The sequence below is a fragment of the Nematolebias whitei genome, chromosome 13 (genome assembly GCF_014905685.2).
Source record: "Nematolebias whitei isolate Nwh7 chromosome 13, NemWhi1, whole genome shotgun sequence".
Lineage (NCBI taxonomy): Eukaryota > Metazoa > Chordata > Actinopteri > Cyprinodontiformes > Rivulidae > Nematolebias > Nematolebias whitei.
Genome location: NC_056510.1, coordinates 12,318,993 through 12,335,977, shown reverse-complemented (window position 1 = coordinate 12,335,977; position 16,985 = coordinate 12,318,993). Strand labels below are relative to the sequence as shown.

General features: G+C 39.2%; 1 protein-coding gene across 1 annotated transcript in view; it reads left to right on the top strand.

Annotated features, from left to right (window-relative positions):
• The first annotated feature begins 963 nt into the window (after window positions 1–963).
• Window positions 964–16,985, top strand: part of pard3bb (par-3 family cell polarity regulator beta b) — a 358,866-nt gene continuing 342,844 nt past the window's right edge. Inside the window, exons 1-2 of the mRNA XM_037686865.1 lie at window positions 964–1,983; window positions 16,343–16,444. Coding sequence (XP_037542793.1) covers window positions 1,867–1,983; window positions 16,343–16,444 — 219 coding nt within the window. The 5' untranslated portion in view covers window positions 964–1,866. The remainder of the gene's footprint in view (window positions 1,984–16,342; window positions 16,445–16,985) is intronic.

Here is a 16,985-nt window from a genome sequence, read left to right as displayed (position 1 = left end):
CCCCCCCCCCAAAAAAAAAAATAATAATAATCTGATTAGCTACAGCTGTATGTCCCACCACGTTCTCTGAGGTCAGCGGACCAGTTGCTCCTCACAGTTCCAGGATCTCGTCTTAAGCGCAGAGGTGACAGGGCCTTCTCTGTAGCAGGACCAAGACTTTGGAACGAGTTACCTCTGCTTGTCAGACAGGCCCCCTCCCTCTCGTTTTTAAAATCCCGTTTAAAAACCCACTACTATTCCGTAGCTTTCAACACCAGATGATCTGTGTTTTGAACCTGGATGCTTCACACAGGCTAGTCGTTATAGTTATTACCTGCGACGTTTTTACATCTATATTCTGATTGAACTTCATTTTGTACGTCGCTTTGCGTGTTGCCTGCTTTTCTGTTTGTACAGCACTTCGGTTGGCCTTGTCGCTGTTTTACGTGCTCTATAAATAAAACGGTATGGTGTGGTATCTAAGATCTTTGTATACTGTTTCTTTTTAATACTTTATTTTATTGCTATTTTTGGGTGTAGCTGGGACCTCGAGTCCATAATTTCGTTCCACCTCATGTACGACATGTGATGCGAAGTCACCTTGAGTCTTGATATACTGTTGTCGTTTCCACCTCATGATAACTGATCCACACCTCTACAACCCACCGGTGCCAGTAATTATCTACCTGATCCCGTGCGTACTGGCGGTGCGCATTTTACGCAGTCCCCAACATGGCAGACATTTACAGCTGGTGCTGCTTTTCTATTATTACCAAGACCTTACAATTTACCTGCTCATCTTTAACATAAATATAAATACAGAAAAAAATATATATATTTTTTTCTTTTCTTGAGATCCGTGGCTAAATGTCCCGAGTATTTAGGCCACGTTAGAGCTCGCAGTGATCAGCTTTAAAATGTTACCCTAAGATCACAGGACTGTGCTGAACTGGAGCACTTCCTCTTTAAGAAAGTGACAGCACAGGAACTGGTCAGGATCGGGACGCGGCTGTGCTGGAATCCCAACAAAACTTTCCCAACAAAGTCAAGTGGATTACAACTTTTATCGTTGCTTTTATTTTCCGTCTCACTCGCAGCTTGCCGCTGGATGTCAAGTCGACCAAAACGCGTCCGTGTTGTGCGTCTCGGCGATGAAGTAGACGCGAACAAGCGCCTGGAAAACGGAGGAGTAAGTTTGGGAAATGATGCCCGAGCGACTGCATCCCTCCCTCCAAAGTTCAGCTAAGGTGGCTAACGTTAGCTAGCTCCAAGCTGCTTCCTAAACGCGCCGTGAAACTTTGTTTGCGATCCAAACAAGCGAAAATCCGTCCAGTCGTTGCCTAAAAAAAAGGCCTGCTTTTAGCGGATGATCGTCCCCAAGTGAAAGTTTTCATCGTTGCCTCGGGTTGAGAGGATCCCGCTAATCGGTTAGCATCTGTTTAAAACTCACAAAGAGGAATAAAAAAAAAAAAAAACGCGACACACCTCTTCGTGTTTACGGGCTACAACTTCACCATGAGGAGAATGCGGCACTTCCAGGCGACTTCGTGTGGACTACTTGAAGAGCATCACCTCCAGAGCTTCAGGAGATGAGAGAGGAGGCGAACCATGAGCTTTTTTTTTGTTGTTGTTGTTGTTGTTGCTGAAAACCTGTGTAGGATGTGCTGATTTCTACATGTGGAGGAAGAACTATGAAGTGTGGAGCTCTGGATTTGTGCACCAGCGTGGGGCCTTCTGAACCACCTGGTGTGAGTTGTTAAACTTCAGCACCCCCTGTTTTCATCCACCGTTTTAGCCTTTTTTAAAGCACATTCCCAGCTTTTAATGCACTGTTGGTAGTGGTTCTTCAGCTCTTTTGAGGGCCTGGATGAGCAGGATTGTGCCAAAATGAAGGTGACTGTAACTTTTGGACAGACAGGCGTAGTGGTGCCTTGCAAAGAGGGATGGACTGTGCGAGACCTGATCCAGCAAGCCACGCAGAGATACAGGAAACTCCTGGAACAGGTAATCACGCAAAGTTTTGTTCATTCATTCAACCTTTATTTAGACCGGTTAATCCCATTGAGCCTCGGGGACTCCTTTACAAGGGAGACCTGATTTCTTTTACAGAGTGATGACAACAGTGGATAACGACGACAACGATAGACAATCGTAAAAGAAGCATACCTTTTAAAAAAAACAAAAAAACAAATTAAAATAAAATGGCAACCAAAAGGACTGTGAAAAGGAAACCGTTGCAAAAAACCAACGAAAAAACCCCCCATCTATTTTATAAGGCAATGTAGAAAACTAAAAACAGGAACATGTCTGCATTGGTTTTTGCCAGGAACGTAACAGATGCTTAAAGCCACTTAAGAGAGGTCAAGGTCGAGAGCTTCAGATCTTTTTGCAAGATATTCCAGGAAACGGGAACGGGGTAGGAGAAGGCCCTTTTGCCTAGTTCAGTCTGCACTGAGGGAACACTGCAGGTAATAATGTCCTGAGAGCGCACGCTGTAGCTGCACTCACACAGAGACATGTAGGAGGTGATGCATGAAGTCAACAGACCAAGAAGTGATTTAAAGATGAAAATGTACCAGTGAGAGAGTCTGAGTGAAGTTAATGGCGTCCAGTTAACCAGTGAGTACAGGGTGCAATGGTGGGTACGGTAGTTACATCCAGTTATGAACCTTAGCACACTATGATGGACAGTGTCCAACATCTGCTGCATGCTGGATGTTTAAAAGCCACTTGTTGGGGACTGCCTAGTAAGACAGCCACCTATTATTATCCACCTGACCACCCGCTTTGAACGTTGTCAACCATTAAATGGCCGTTATTAGTTGTTATCATCCCCATAGGTTGCGTTCAGACTGTCCCTCCTGTACCTCCTAGTAGGTTTAAAGGTACGTTCTTATTGCTGATAACAGGGTCAGGTGGTTAGGTTTAGGGTCAGGTGGTTAGGGCCCCGATTTCCTTAATTTTGGGAGATCGGCGATCAGCCGATACTTAACACGAGAGACCGATTTTTTTTGTAGTTTTAACAACAATTGTCTAAACTTCCTTTCTATTTCAGAGCACTACCTCATGGCCAGTTAAAACGAAGTTTGTATTGTTTCTAGGATGTTGTTCAACGGTATGTTTTTCAGTAAAATAAGATAAGGCTTAAATAAAGCTAACCAAAAAAAAAGCATCCGGTTTTAGACGCTGCATGTTATCAGTGATAAGAACGTACCTTTAAACCTGCTAGGAGGGACAGTCTGAATGCAAGCTATGGGGATGATAACGACTAATAACGGCCATTTAATGGGCTGACAACATTCGAAGCCGCTGACCTGACAAACGTTTAACTTTATATCTTACTCTTCCATCAACTTTAATGCAGCCCGAACCGCAATGTGCACCCTCACAAAGGGGAAAAATAAAAATGTAAATCAGCCCTTTTCAGCGATATTAAGCTGAAATATGATGTGGTTATAGCTGAGAACGTTCCCCATCACATTCTGGATCCAAATCAAAAATCCAAGATGGCCACCATAGCTTAAAAGAAAAAAATGAATTTAACTCATTGATATTTTGCCATTTTGGGCTGAAATTCGATGTGATGGTAGCTGAGAGCGAACCCCAACACATGAAAAAATTTAGATGGTTGCAACGTGGCAGTAGCCGTCAACGTTTCTCCAGGAACTTTCTTGTTTAACTCTGCTGCTGTTTTGGTACTTGGTGACATTTCTTCCATTAATGCTGTCTCAGTGGTGTGTTTGAGAATATGCACAAAAAACCGGATGAACGATGACTTCACTTTCGTTGAGTATGACTTCTCAGCCTTCAGCTACCTCCATTATTCATTATGTTTTATTCTGTAATAATAGTGTAAGATATTCATGAACCACAGAAGAGGGGTGAGATAAAGTTTTATGGCTGTACTTTCATAACATTTGATGTCGTCCCTGAAGTTATAAGAAAATAGTCCGAAGCGCCTTTCATTTTTATATCATGAAAGAAGCATACGATTCTCAAGCCCCAAAGAATTGGGAAATTAGACAAAGCCACAGAAGTCCAGTTCTCCATAACTGCCATATAAAAAATTAAAAGCGTATCTGATATGGATGGGGACAGTCCAGACAGGAGCAGACGAGAACCATTTCCAATTTAACTGCGAGTGTAAAATGCAAATGACTCTGTCTTGTGATTCTTTATACGACTGCTGTTGATTCCCTGCACTGCTCTCAGGGCAGGAACCCCATGACCCCCATCAGACAAGCAAATCATCTCAGTGACTTGCTTCATATTGGGTCCATTATTCAAAAAGCACAGCAGTCATATGGATAGATAGGCTCAGTTTTGATTCAAGGAGAGATCTGCCAAAGCTGTGTGCGTGTGTGGTAGCAGTTGGAGATGCCCTCATATTCCCGTCCTCTTCTTTTTTGTGCTCTCCGTACCTCTTTTGCGTTATAATCTGCTTTTGCCTACCCATATATCACCACTTAGTTCACACAGTTCTTTTTTATCATTCTTATCTTGCCCAGCATTACCTCTTCTGTTCACCTCCCTCGGTGCTGTGCACACAGATAAAACCTTTGTTTCCCTTTCTGGTGAACTATTCTTCCTCTTTGTATACTTCCCCCTTCATGAAATGGCTCAGTTCCACATAGAAATAGAGATGTGTGGTTTTATTTTTACAGGAACATAATTTACAAAGTGATATGCATAGGTGGAGGGAATACATGCATGTTTTCTCTCACAAGTTCACCAAATGTTAACAATTAAACCTTTATTGGTTTACAGGATGAAACAATGTGCTGGAACAAGGACTAATTGTGTGGTTCAGTTTGTTTGACCCTCACACCATGCAAGTTGTTTGCAGTGGGGTTTATTTGTACATTTTACAGATGTTTTTTAAAAACCGCTATTTAATCAGGAAGTCCCTTGAGATAAACATCCTTGTTACAAGGGCAACCTGGTCAAAATGGCTCTCTGTTACAAAGTTACAAGTTAAAAATTGCAAATAATATCAAAATACAAAAAACAAACTACTCGGAATCAATATAAAACACAAAACGTCCAGCTTTATTCATTTTATTTATTTAACAGAACTCCACACAGAAAGACCCCAGGCCCAAACTAGGGATTGGACTGGGGACTTTTTTGTTGTGAAGCAAAACCTCTAATTCAACTGGTGGCCCGGGGGTCAAATCAGGCCCACGGGTGAGCTCTGTTCGGCCCACCAATGGGCTCATTTTTAAATAAAACTAGATTTTAAACCATAAAACAAGCATAATGACAATAACTGCTGGATGTCTTGCCTCTGAGATCTTGGCTTTCAGTAACTGTGGTCCCCTGAGCAAGTTAGTTGAATAGCCCTGTATTGCGATGTCCACAAAGAAGTAAGAACTGCTAAAATAGTAGTTACACTCTTCAGTCACAGACGAGTTCATCAGAGCTTTAAACGCTCAAGGAGATAAAACATTAAGATTTAGTTTGGTTTGATAGATTGACCATGACAAAAATTCAAAATTAAAGAATGCTTTTTTCATTCAACCTTTATTAATACAGACTAGTCTCATTGAGCCACGAGGACTCATTTACAAGAGGAACCTGTTCCAGACAGAACATAAAGTACAGACAACAATAATAATAAACAATAATAACAATAAACTACAATAAAAATGCAGTTAAAATAAGAGTAGCATATAAAACAATAAATCAGGGTGCCGTAAAACAAAGTAAAATACTGCAACAAGAACATTTGCTTTGATTTTTCTAATGACAATATCAAATGTTTAAAATCCCCTAAAGAAATGGAAGGTGGACGGCTTCAGTTATTGTTGCAAGGTGTTCCATGTTGCAGGAACTAAGTAGGAAAAAGCCTTTTTGCCAATTTCAGTCCACACTGATGTAACGCTGCAGGTAATGATGGCCTGAGAGCGCATGTTGTAACTGCACTGACAATGTGACCAGTGGGAGGAGATATAAGAAGGTAGCAGACCAAGGAGTGATTTATAGATGAAAATGAACCAGTATGAGAGCCTGCATGAAGTTAATGATGACCAACTGACGGAGTACAGCGTGCAGTGATGGGTATGGTAGTTACAACCAGTTATGAATCTTAGCGCACCATGGTAGACACCATCCAACATCTGCAAGGAGCTGGCAGGGGCATTCATAAATAATGTCACCATAGTTAATGGCCGGTAGGAAGGTAGCGGTTGCAAGGCATTTTCTGGCATTCAGAGTTAAGCAAGATCTATTTCTGAAAAAGCAACCCAGTTTTAATTTCTGTTTCTTTATCAAGTTTTTGATTTTTGGTTTAAAAGCGAGATGCACATCAACCAAAATTCCCAAGTATTTGTAAGAATCTACAAACTCAATAGGAACACCATGCATGGATGAGATAGGACGAAGAGTTGCTGCCACCGACTTTTTGTTGGAAAACAACATCTCTTTGACTTAGTCAGCATTTAACACCAGCTTGAGATGGAATAAATCTGACTGAATGATGTCAAATGCAGACTGTAGAAGCTGGAAAACCATGGCAACTCTGTTAGCTCAGCAATAAACAACAGTGTCATCGGCATAGAGATGCAAGGATGCGTCAGGAATGTTTTGACATACATTATATAAATTTTAAAAAGAGTGGGACCTAAAACTGAGCCTTGTGGCAGACCATTAGTGACCTTTTGGCAGCTAGATAAAATACCGTTATGTGGAACACATTGCCTCCGACCTGAGAGATAGTTTGAGAACCAGCTAACAGTGTTATCTGAGAGCTTGTGGCAAAAGCTATCATGATCCACAGTATCAAAGGCTTTGGATAGGTCTAAGTAAAGTGTAGCACAGTAATACTTAGCGTCCAGTGCTTAAACAACATCATTAAAAACCTTTAGCAAAGCGGTCATTGTGCTGTGCTGTTTCCTGAAGCCAGATTGGAGGGAAGATAAAATATTGAGTCCAAGTTAGGGTTGCACCAATTGCAGTTTTCTGGCCGATCACCGATCACAATCTCTAAAAAGCCTGACCTGCTGATTCCGATTTTGGCCAATACTAATTTGTTTTCTAAGCGGCACTGTCAGGTGTTATAAGGTCACAATGCACCTACATTTTCCAATCCTATTTTATTGAAAAACTTACCCTTGAACAATATCCTAGAAACAATACAAACTTGTTTTAACTGGCCATTAGGTAGCGCTCTGAAACGTAAAAGAAGTTTAGACAATTGTTGTTAAAACTACAAAAAAAAAAAATAGTAAAATCAGTTCATCATGTAAGTATTGGCCAATCTCCGATTTCCCAAAGTTAAGGAAATTGGGGCCAATAAATCGTCCGGCCAATTTGTCGGTGCATCCCTAGTCCACATACTTCTTGACTTGAGTATTTATCAGTTTTTCTAAAACCTTAGCTAAAATACAGATTTTGGGGATTGGTCGATAATTGTTCAAAATAGTGGGGTCTCCTCCCTTCGATAACGGCAGCACAAAAGCAGTTTTCCAAGCATCTGGGACAGTATGATGTTGTATAGACAGATAAAAAAATGTATGACACCAGTTCTGCTATAATTTCTGCAGCTAGACAAGAAGTAAGGAGGGATGTCATCAGGGCCTGCAGATTTTCTAGTATCCAGATCTTTTAACAGTTTGGTAACCTCACTGACAGTGAACGGTGAAAAACAGAATGTATGGTTTACTGAGGTTTGACTTGTTCATGGAGTAGGTGATTTACCTTTAGAAACTGTATCAAACAAGGAACTGGAGGCATCAAAATGTTTATTGAAACAATTTAGCGTCTCGTGCTTATCTTACACAGGAGCAGAGTCGACATGAGTGAGTGCTGCCATCAAAAGATTTAATAGTTTTCCAGAAGGTCCTAGGATCATTTAGATTTTGGGTGGTCTGAGATAAATATTAATTTTGTTTTGAAGCTTTAATGGAAGCTGTACAGCGATTCTGTAATTGACGAAATTGCAACCAATGGGTGTCCGAACCAGACTGTTGCTGTTGTTCAGAAGTTCAGAAAAACAAAAAAAAACTAAACCTAAACTAAACAAGGAGCCAACTGGAGGCCTGTAACTCAAAACAGGTTTTTGGAGGTCCTGTAAATGGGGATTTACCCAGGTTAAATATATTAATGCTGTTGTCTCCTTAGAAACCAGATTATAAAGCACACAGTTAGGTCTGTCGCAATAAACAATAAATCAATTAATCGCTTGATAATTGAAAATGATCAACCTCATTTTCATTTATTGGCTTTATTGCTTCTTCATGTCTCTCTCTTTCTACTGGACACTGGATGACAAAAGGCTCAACTCCGCAGCTCTTCACTGACCCCTCCTTTTCTCTGTTTTCTTTAAAATAAGTTTTTTAACTGTCCACAATCACGTTTTTGGATTGCTAAAAGCAGCTAAGCCGAGGAGCTAAGCTACGAGCTAAGCAAACAGGCCGACCTCGGGGGGGGAAAAAAAAAAAACCCTCTGTCTTGTTGCAGCTCCAAAATTCATGGTTGAAACCCGTGCCTTTGTCTAAAGAGTTGCTTTTCTCTGCAAAAAGAAGCCGAGAACTTGTTTATTGTTTTTGTTTTAATTAAAAGCTTTGTGTGCCAAATGCTATGTTAAAGATCCTGATGCATGCTCAATGCTATGCTATGGCTAGCTATACTATGCTAAAGAGCTCAAACCACACCGAGCGTCTGCCATTTTGAGAACCGAAAAACAGGAACGAGAGACGGCCCACGTCACGTCAAGGGGCCTCCCTCCCATTTTTCTTAAAGAGACATGCTGCTCACTCCCTCACTATCCATCCTTTGGTTTAAACCATTTAAACTGCCATTCATTGGCCAAAGAAGGTACTACACACAAAAAATAACCAAGATTTCTTCTTAAATTTGACAATTACTAATTATTGTCAAATTTCAAACAATATTATCGTTTATCGCAATAATTTCTGAGACAATTAATCACTCAGCAAAATTTGTTATCGTGACAGACCTACACACAGTGAGTACTACACAATGAATTAGTTACAAAGTGTGCGTTATGGATGACGCTCAGCTACTACCAAACCAAATTGTAGCTCTAAATTAGTCAAACTGGAAGAGTTACAGGCATTTCTGTGTTTGCTAAGATTGCTTAGCTGTGGTGATCATCTGGAATTGGGTTGGTTTCAAAAGTTAATCAGTGTAGTTGTGCATTAGATTATTACTTTCTGAGATTGAATTAAAACTTGTCAACGGTTCATGAGCTATTTAGCTAGCATGAGCACAGGCACACAGAGATGGGCAAAAACACTGCTCTTTTATTTTTTGGCATGAAATACTATTTTTAAAAGAAAAAAGCAAAAATATTTAGTTTTATAACTTTTATACCAGTTTATCTAAAAATTAAAAAGAAAACGGTCCATACTGTTTTACTGTAATTTGTCAGTTTGGATTTAATCTGAAAAAAAAAAAATAGATATTAATATTTACTGACGTGAAAGCTTTGTGTGTTTTCTCACAGCTGCTTCATGGGTAATTCTTCGCCAACTTGTTAAATCGATTAACGATCGGTGTCTTTAAATGCATTATTTTCCTCGTGTGCTAAAGAAATCTTTATCAACACGAGGAGAATCAAACATTATCATTGTTTTAGACTCTTCTTTTATGTCTAAAGTTTTTTCAGTCTATTGCTTCACAGCCTTTGACTACCAAATCTTACTGTTTTCTATAATCTGGGAATTTTTTTTGATTGCTTCATTTCATCTTGTCATCCTATTTTTCCCACTTACTTCATGTCACTTAGTTGTTTTTCTGCAACCATAATCCGCTGTAGCTGTATAATTAGGACTGGTATTGTATTTCGGGATTAGAAAGCTAAGATGTCTGTGTCATAAACCAGTCCAGTCCCTCTAATCCTCCTTTACGGTGTTTGACAAATCATATTTTAAAATGGTCACACAGACAGCTTGCTTTCTGCCCATCTTTCACTGTAGCTCCATTCCCTCGTCTGCCTTATCCGTATTAAAAATATTTGTTGTGGATTCCAGTGCGCACCTACTTTTGGTTAAGTGACGCTTGCAGTCTCATTAATCAGCTACTTTAAGCGTTCCCAGGAGCTATCGCTTAGCACCAGCAGTGATCATATATGTATTGTTGAAAATGTTGCCAGATCTTTAAATTCTATCTCAAGCTGCGCTATTAGTTATTAATTTTGGACTAAAGTGTGAGTACTAAACTTTTTTCAGATAAGGTTTAAATATTGCTTTACGACTACATTTACTTTTGTAGACTATACAGATTTTGGTCTTGTTGAGCTTTTCTTTTTACTTCCATTAGTGATTTATTTAGATTCTTTCATGACCCAAATGTTTTGAAGCACTCGTGTAGAAAAAGTTAAGCGATCAAAGTGTATTTCTGTAGTTAGAAGTCCAAACTAGTCGGTGTTAAAATAGTCTTCCAGCAACTATATGATCTAACAAAAATCTGTCAACAGGTATACATCTTTACCTGTAATTATCTCTTACCAAACATCAGGTATAACTTGCTGAGAGCAGTAATTCAAATAGAACCATACCTTGATAAATGAATATAGAGGATACATTCTAGCAGGGGAGAGAGCAAGAGTGCATCAAATAAGATATTACCATACAATAATGCTAATATGCAAATAATTGGCTGTGGGGGTATGAATAACCCTTTTGAAATAATCTGAACAAATTATATATATATAAAAAAAAGAGGTAAGACAGCTTAGATAGCACGAGGAAGAGGAAGAAGCGCCAAAGTAGGAGGCGGGAGTAGATAAAAACAAGCCGATGCTGTTTTCTTGGGGAGTCACCAAGAAGTTATTAGCTTGTTGACGGACTTCTTAATTAACTTTGGTCGAACAGACAAGTGCGTTGCTGTGTTTTTATAAATGTCTCCATACACGGACGGTTAAGTTTACCAGTACTTTAAATTTCCTATCTGTTAATTTTAATTTAGGCTGATCCACTTACAGCAAACGGAGTGGCATGAGACAACGTTTGAGCATCATTCTTGAATATTTTTCAAAAATGTTTTTTTTTTTAAAGTATATATATTTTTTTAATTTCTTCTGTAAAGAGTAAAACCATAAAACATGTGAATTTTGCTTCTATTTTCCCATTGTTTCGGTTCTTGTTGGACTAGCACTAACACGTTTAACAGCCATTTGTGACAAAAGCTTCAATTCTGATAAAATGCAACGTTTTGTTTAGTCACTTACAAATTGACTATTGTCTGAGCAATAACCGTGCATCGCTTTGGAAGTCACAGTTGAATTGGACATTCAAACAGATTGAACAAAATGTATACACATCTGTAACCCCCTCAAAGAAAAGTAAAACAGTAATGGCCAAGAACATTGCAGTCAAAATTATATTAAACTGTTGTTGAACTTGCTGACATATCCAGGACATGTAAGCAAACCATAAAACATCTTATTAGTGAAGGGCATTTTCTTGAAATACTCATAACATATGTCAGTTTGCTGGTGCACAGTTATGCAGGCATGTGTGTATACTTTAATTTCTATATAGATGAGAATAACACTGAGCAAACATGGAACAGCGTTATAAAGTTGTAAGACACTCTGGCTCCATGCCAGTTCACAGGCATTTGTTGAGGGAGAGGCCAGGAGGAGGCACGTGCCTCCTTCACTTAGGACGAACCACAGGAATGTGTTGATTTGCTCATTCCGTTTTTTTTTTTTTTGCTGTTGACTTAGGTAAGGTATAATGGTTCATGTTCTCTTTCAAAGTGATGACCACGTTGGAAATGAGACGCTTTGAAGTGGTTTACGAGCCTATTTCACAATGATTGGGGGCTTTTTGATAACTCATTTCAAATGACAAACGCTTTTAAATAAACGTTTTCATTTGCTTGACAAAAGCACTTTGGAACCCAATTTATGTGACAGCATTCCTGATTAACTGTTACAAAACCAAAAGTTATATATACAGCAACATAAAGCAAATACAAATGTCCATGTCGCTTCTAAAAAAAATGCAGAATTGTTTTCAAATTTTTAATCTTATTTTTAATTGAAAACAATATAATATTGAATGATGCCACCAGATGTACATTTAATTATTTAATTGTACTTTAAAATGCAGCATGCACATCCTTCCATCCCATCCATTATCTTTACCCGCTTCTTCCATTTTGGGTCACGGGGGTCGCCGGTGCCCATGTCCAGCAATCACTGTGCGAGGGGCGGGGTACACCCTGGACGGGTCGCAAGTTCATCACAGGGACACATAGAGACAAACGAGACAAACAACCATTCACTCTCTCACTCACACCTAGGGACAATTCAGAGTTATCAATCAGCCTAACATGCATGTTTTTGGTCTGTGGGAGGAAACCGGAGTACACAGAGAAAACCCACGCATGCACGGAGAGAACATGCAAACTCCACCCAGAAAGGCCCCCGGTCCAGGATATGAACCAGGGACCTGCTCGCTGAGAGGCAGCAGCTCTACCAGTTGCGCCACCTCAGCATGCACATATCAAGAGCATATCTGACTGACTAGAAAAACTCCAGCTTTACAATAATTTCTAAATCACAAAATACCTAAACTGTCGTAATGCAAAGCACATCATCGTATTATTATTAATTGCCCTGCTTTTTAGATTAGATGACTGTGTTTACAACTCTAAGATTTTATTATAGCTATGGTTTCTCCGTTATGTTTATAACTTGCCAGGTCTGGAGGGACAGGATTTCTGACTAACACATTATTAATTTAAATCTGTTTGCTCACAGCTCTAATCTGTATAAATCCTTATCATCTGGCCTTGTTGATTCATGTCTTTCCTGCAGTAACAAGGAAACAAAATGAGTTGTTGATGGCCCCAAAACAGCTGCAGGTCACCAAAGGAATGTGGGTGTTGGTGTAATGTAAATACCTTCTGTTACAACACAATTTTTAAGTGTTTTTTTTTTTTTTTTTTTTTTTCCCTGGTACATGGATGATGGTGCTAAGAAGACAGAATAATTAACTAATTTATGTTTGGTTTTTTTGTGAATAATTGTTTATAGATATTTTCTTTTTCCCATAAGTTTCTTTGAACTTGTATATTCGTGTCAAATTGCAAGAAGTCGGGATTTTGCTGGAGATAGTTACAGACGTGGCACAGAGGGTAGAGAAGGCAAGCCTGTGATCGGAATGTTGCCGGTTCGATCCCCCAGGCCAGCAACATCAAAATGTGGGTAGGAAAGGTGAAGCACCCACACCTGCCTCCACCCTCATTACCCCACTCTGGGTCCTTGCGCAATGCCCTTAACCCCCACCATCTGGTCTCCTGGGTGCCCTAGATGGCTGCTCTCTGCTCCACACAGAGGGCTATGGTAGCTCTGTGGTCTGTGGTTGTTGTCAGGAAGGGCATCTGGCGTAAAAACAATTGCCAAGTCTTCCTGCGAGTTTGCAGCTGAGGAAGAGAGCAGCCAGATGAGAAAAAAAATGTTACAGACTTCTGTTTTTATTGTGACAAGTAGCTGAAGACTGACACATAACTAGTAGTGAATGGGAGTCTAAATTTGTCCAACAGCTTGTTCTTTTAAAATCTGGAACCTTTTGTAAATTAACATGAAGGCCCACAAGTTTATTACATCTTAGGTATTGTATGCGCTCCATCCATCCATTATCTCCCACTTCGGCCGAGGCCAGGTCACGAGGGAAGCAACTTGGGCTGGTAGGCTAGACAAATCTTTCTACAACCACCTCTTACAGCTCTTCTGGGAGGACTCCGAGGCATTCCCAGGCCAGCCGAGAGACATAGTTCCTTCAGCACATCTTTGGTCTTCCCTGGGGTCTCTTCTCAGTTGGACATGCCTGAAAAACCTCCCTAGGGAGGCATCCAGGAGAAATCTATACCAGATACCCAAACCATCTCAATTGGCTCATCTTGATGTAGAGGTGCAGCAGGTTTATGCTGGGTCTCTCCCATGTAACTGAGCTTCTCACCCTATCTCTAACGGAGAGTCCAGCTACCCTGTGGAGAACTCTTCACTTGTATCAACAGTTTCATTTTTTCAGTGTTTGTAACCATAGGTGATAGTTGGAATATAGACTGACTGGTAAACAGTTTCTTCTTGCAACTCAGCTCCGTCTCCACCACAACCAACAGACACAGAGTATGCAATACTGAGTAAACTACACTAATACTTCTGTTGATCTCCCACCCCACTCTTCCCTTTTTCTTAAATAGAACCCAGAGATACTTACTGGTAAACTCCTCCACTTGAAGCAGCACCTCATCTCTATTTGTATGTAAGCTCTCTCTGATAACAATGTAGAAGTGCAAAACTTGTCATTTCTTTAATATACTGTATGTATACATTTGATAACAACAGGGGGCAATAAAGAATAATTAGATTGCAGAACAAAGATTGTTCATAGATCTAGATCGTCTTTGTTTTCACACGAACATAGCCACGTTGCTTCACCTTCAGAATAGGCACGTCACCAAGGCAACCCCTACTTCTTCCCGTGCTATTTGTCATTCATTTATATACGTTATATGTATAATTGAAACACAGTACACATGACAAAGGGTGCAAAGCAGAACCAGTAAATCAATAAAGTAGCCATTCTATTTTTTTATATTTGTTATTTTGAATCCATTTGGCAGAAAGGAATTCAGTTAGTTCATCCAAAACCTGTTTTGTATGAACTGGCTTTTAGAGGGATGTACAGGAATACAGAGTGCCTTGTCCCTTCCACTGCATCTGACCCTGAAAGAATGATTTAATGAAGAACCTCTCTGTAATGTTTTGATGGATACCTTTCCTGAGGCTGTGTGTTTTGTATGAGGGTGTATGTGTTAGTGCGCCGTTGTCTTAATATGTTGTTCAACAGCCAACTCTGTGTAGTCAGCTGTCTAGTACAGTGTCGTTGTCATTAATCACAGACCCAACACAGCAGAGGAAGGGGGTTAGGAGGAAAGGAGAATGGGCCAGGCGAGAGCTGTAATCTATACAAGGCACCTAGTGAAAGATGTGGAAGATGTGCTGTAGAAAAACAAAGGAGAGGGAAAATATGAGAGAAGGAGGACATTTGGTAGGAGAAGAGTTTATAAATGAGAAGCATAAAGGAGTTTGTGGGCAGTAGAACGCATTGTTTATCACTGGCATACACTTTGACTTGATTCTCTTACAATGAAAACATATTATCCTCTTGTTTTCAAAAGCTGACTCAATTTCCTGAGGCCTTAATACAATGTCTGTGATGTTTTGTTCAAAATGTGATGAAGTACATTACAAATGCGTGCTTTATCACCATGAATTGACACTTCTTTTTATTGCTGCTCGTTTGCGAAGGTAGAGTAAGATATTCAGCTTTACTTCAACTTTCTCTTTCCAAGAAGTTGTGTCTTTTAAGTACAGATAAAGATTTTTTTCTTCTTCTCTGAAACAAGTCATTTTGTGGTTAACTGTTCTCCATAAGGATGTTAGATTAAATAGATACTGAACAGACAAGCGCATCCTTGGGGTAGTTAAGTTGCATTTTTCTCAGTTGTGTAATTTCTAACTAACACAAAGCAGTCCCTGTTTTATACAAAGAAATCCATTTAAAAGTTTAACACATCTCATTCTGTTTTTAGGCTTGTGGTTGAATGTATCAAATGTAGCACAGAACTTGTTTACGTAAATTGAAACCTAGATTTTCCCATTATTTGATGCCTTCCAAGATCCTTACAAGAACAATCAGCTTTGTGACTTGCTCATAACTGTGATTAAAAACAAACACATAAGTAAATGAATAAACATTTCTTTGAGCCTAAATTTGTTAAAAATAGAGCTCATAGTAGGGATGCACGATATTATCGGTATGATATTGGTATCGGCCGATATTGGCGATAAATTTAAATATCGGACATTCCATCAAAAAGTTCACATATGTAAAAAGCTTCTGTTTTAAGTACATTTTTTAAAGAAACTGTCAAGTATATCTATTAATGCACTATTTATGCACTTTTCACTTATTGCTTGTGAACAGGTTGGGTTTAGATTTGTGAAAATTTACAAATTTGCACTGTTCGAGCGTTGTCATTGTGTTGGAGAGAGTAAATGTCATGAATAAATTTGACATTAAATATAATCCAAGTTGAAGTGTTACATCATTTTCAGACCCTTTTTGGATCTTCATTTGGTAGCAGACCAAACTGACAAAGACCATGCAGAATAATGTAGTATTTTAATTCTACAGCAGAGAAAGCTATGTAATCTCAGTAAGTAGGTGTAGGGGAAAAATATCGTTATTGGTATCGGTTAGTGGCCAAATAAATTTTAACATATCGGATATCGGTCTAAAATCCATTATCTTGCATCCCTAGCTCGTAGGTTTATTTACAAATGACTAATTTTTAATTGTTTTGTATTGTGTTATAGGAAGGAGAGTTCCTGGTTCGGACTCACCATGTAGAATACTGTGATGGGGGTATTCTGGACCCTGATGATGTACTCAGTGACCTGGTTGAAGACAAAGACAAGGTAAAAATGTCTAGACCCGGGAGAAATGTGGTTGTCCTTTCTTTCTGCTTTTAGTGTGATACTTTCTTGAAAGTGATGGACGTTGTCTTCTTTGATACAATGAAGGAGTCAAAGATTTTAACATTGATCAGCAATTTATCTACAATGTAAAACCAACCTGTAAGGTTAGCATTTGGTAACCTTAAATTAAAAGCTCTGTATTCTAAAGGATTGGGACTGAACTGATAACTGTCATGCATAATTAACCATCATACCTATGCCAAGTAACTTTTGTGCTCTACACAAATTTAAATAATCACTGTATTTATCCATCTTTCGTTAAATTTTTTATTTGCTTCTAAAATGCATACAAAGTACTTTTAAAGTCTCCACGTTGAGTAGTTAATCTGTTGCTGCTTAATGCACTATTCATAAAAAAGTTTATATATAAATATGTGCAGCTAGCAGTGTTTTTATGTGTTGAAGTGTAAATGTGTGCGTGTTTCCACTTTAGCTCATTGAGCTGCAGTGGCCTATAAGTCATTTTCTGGGATAGGATATT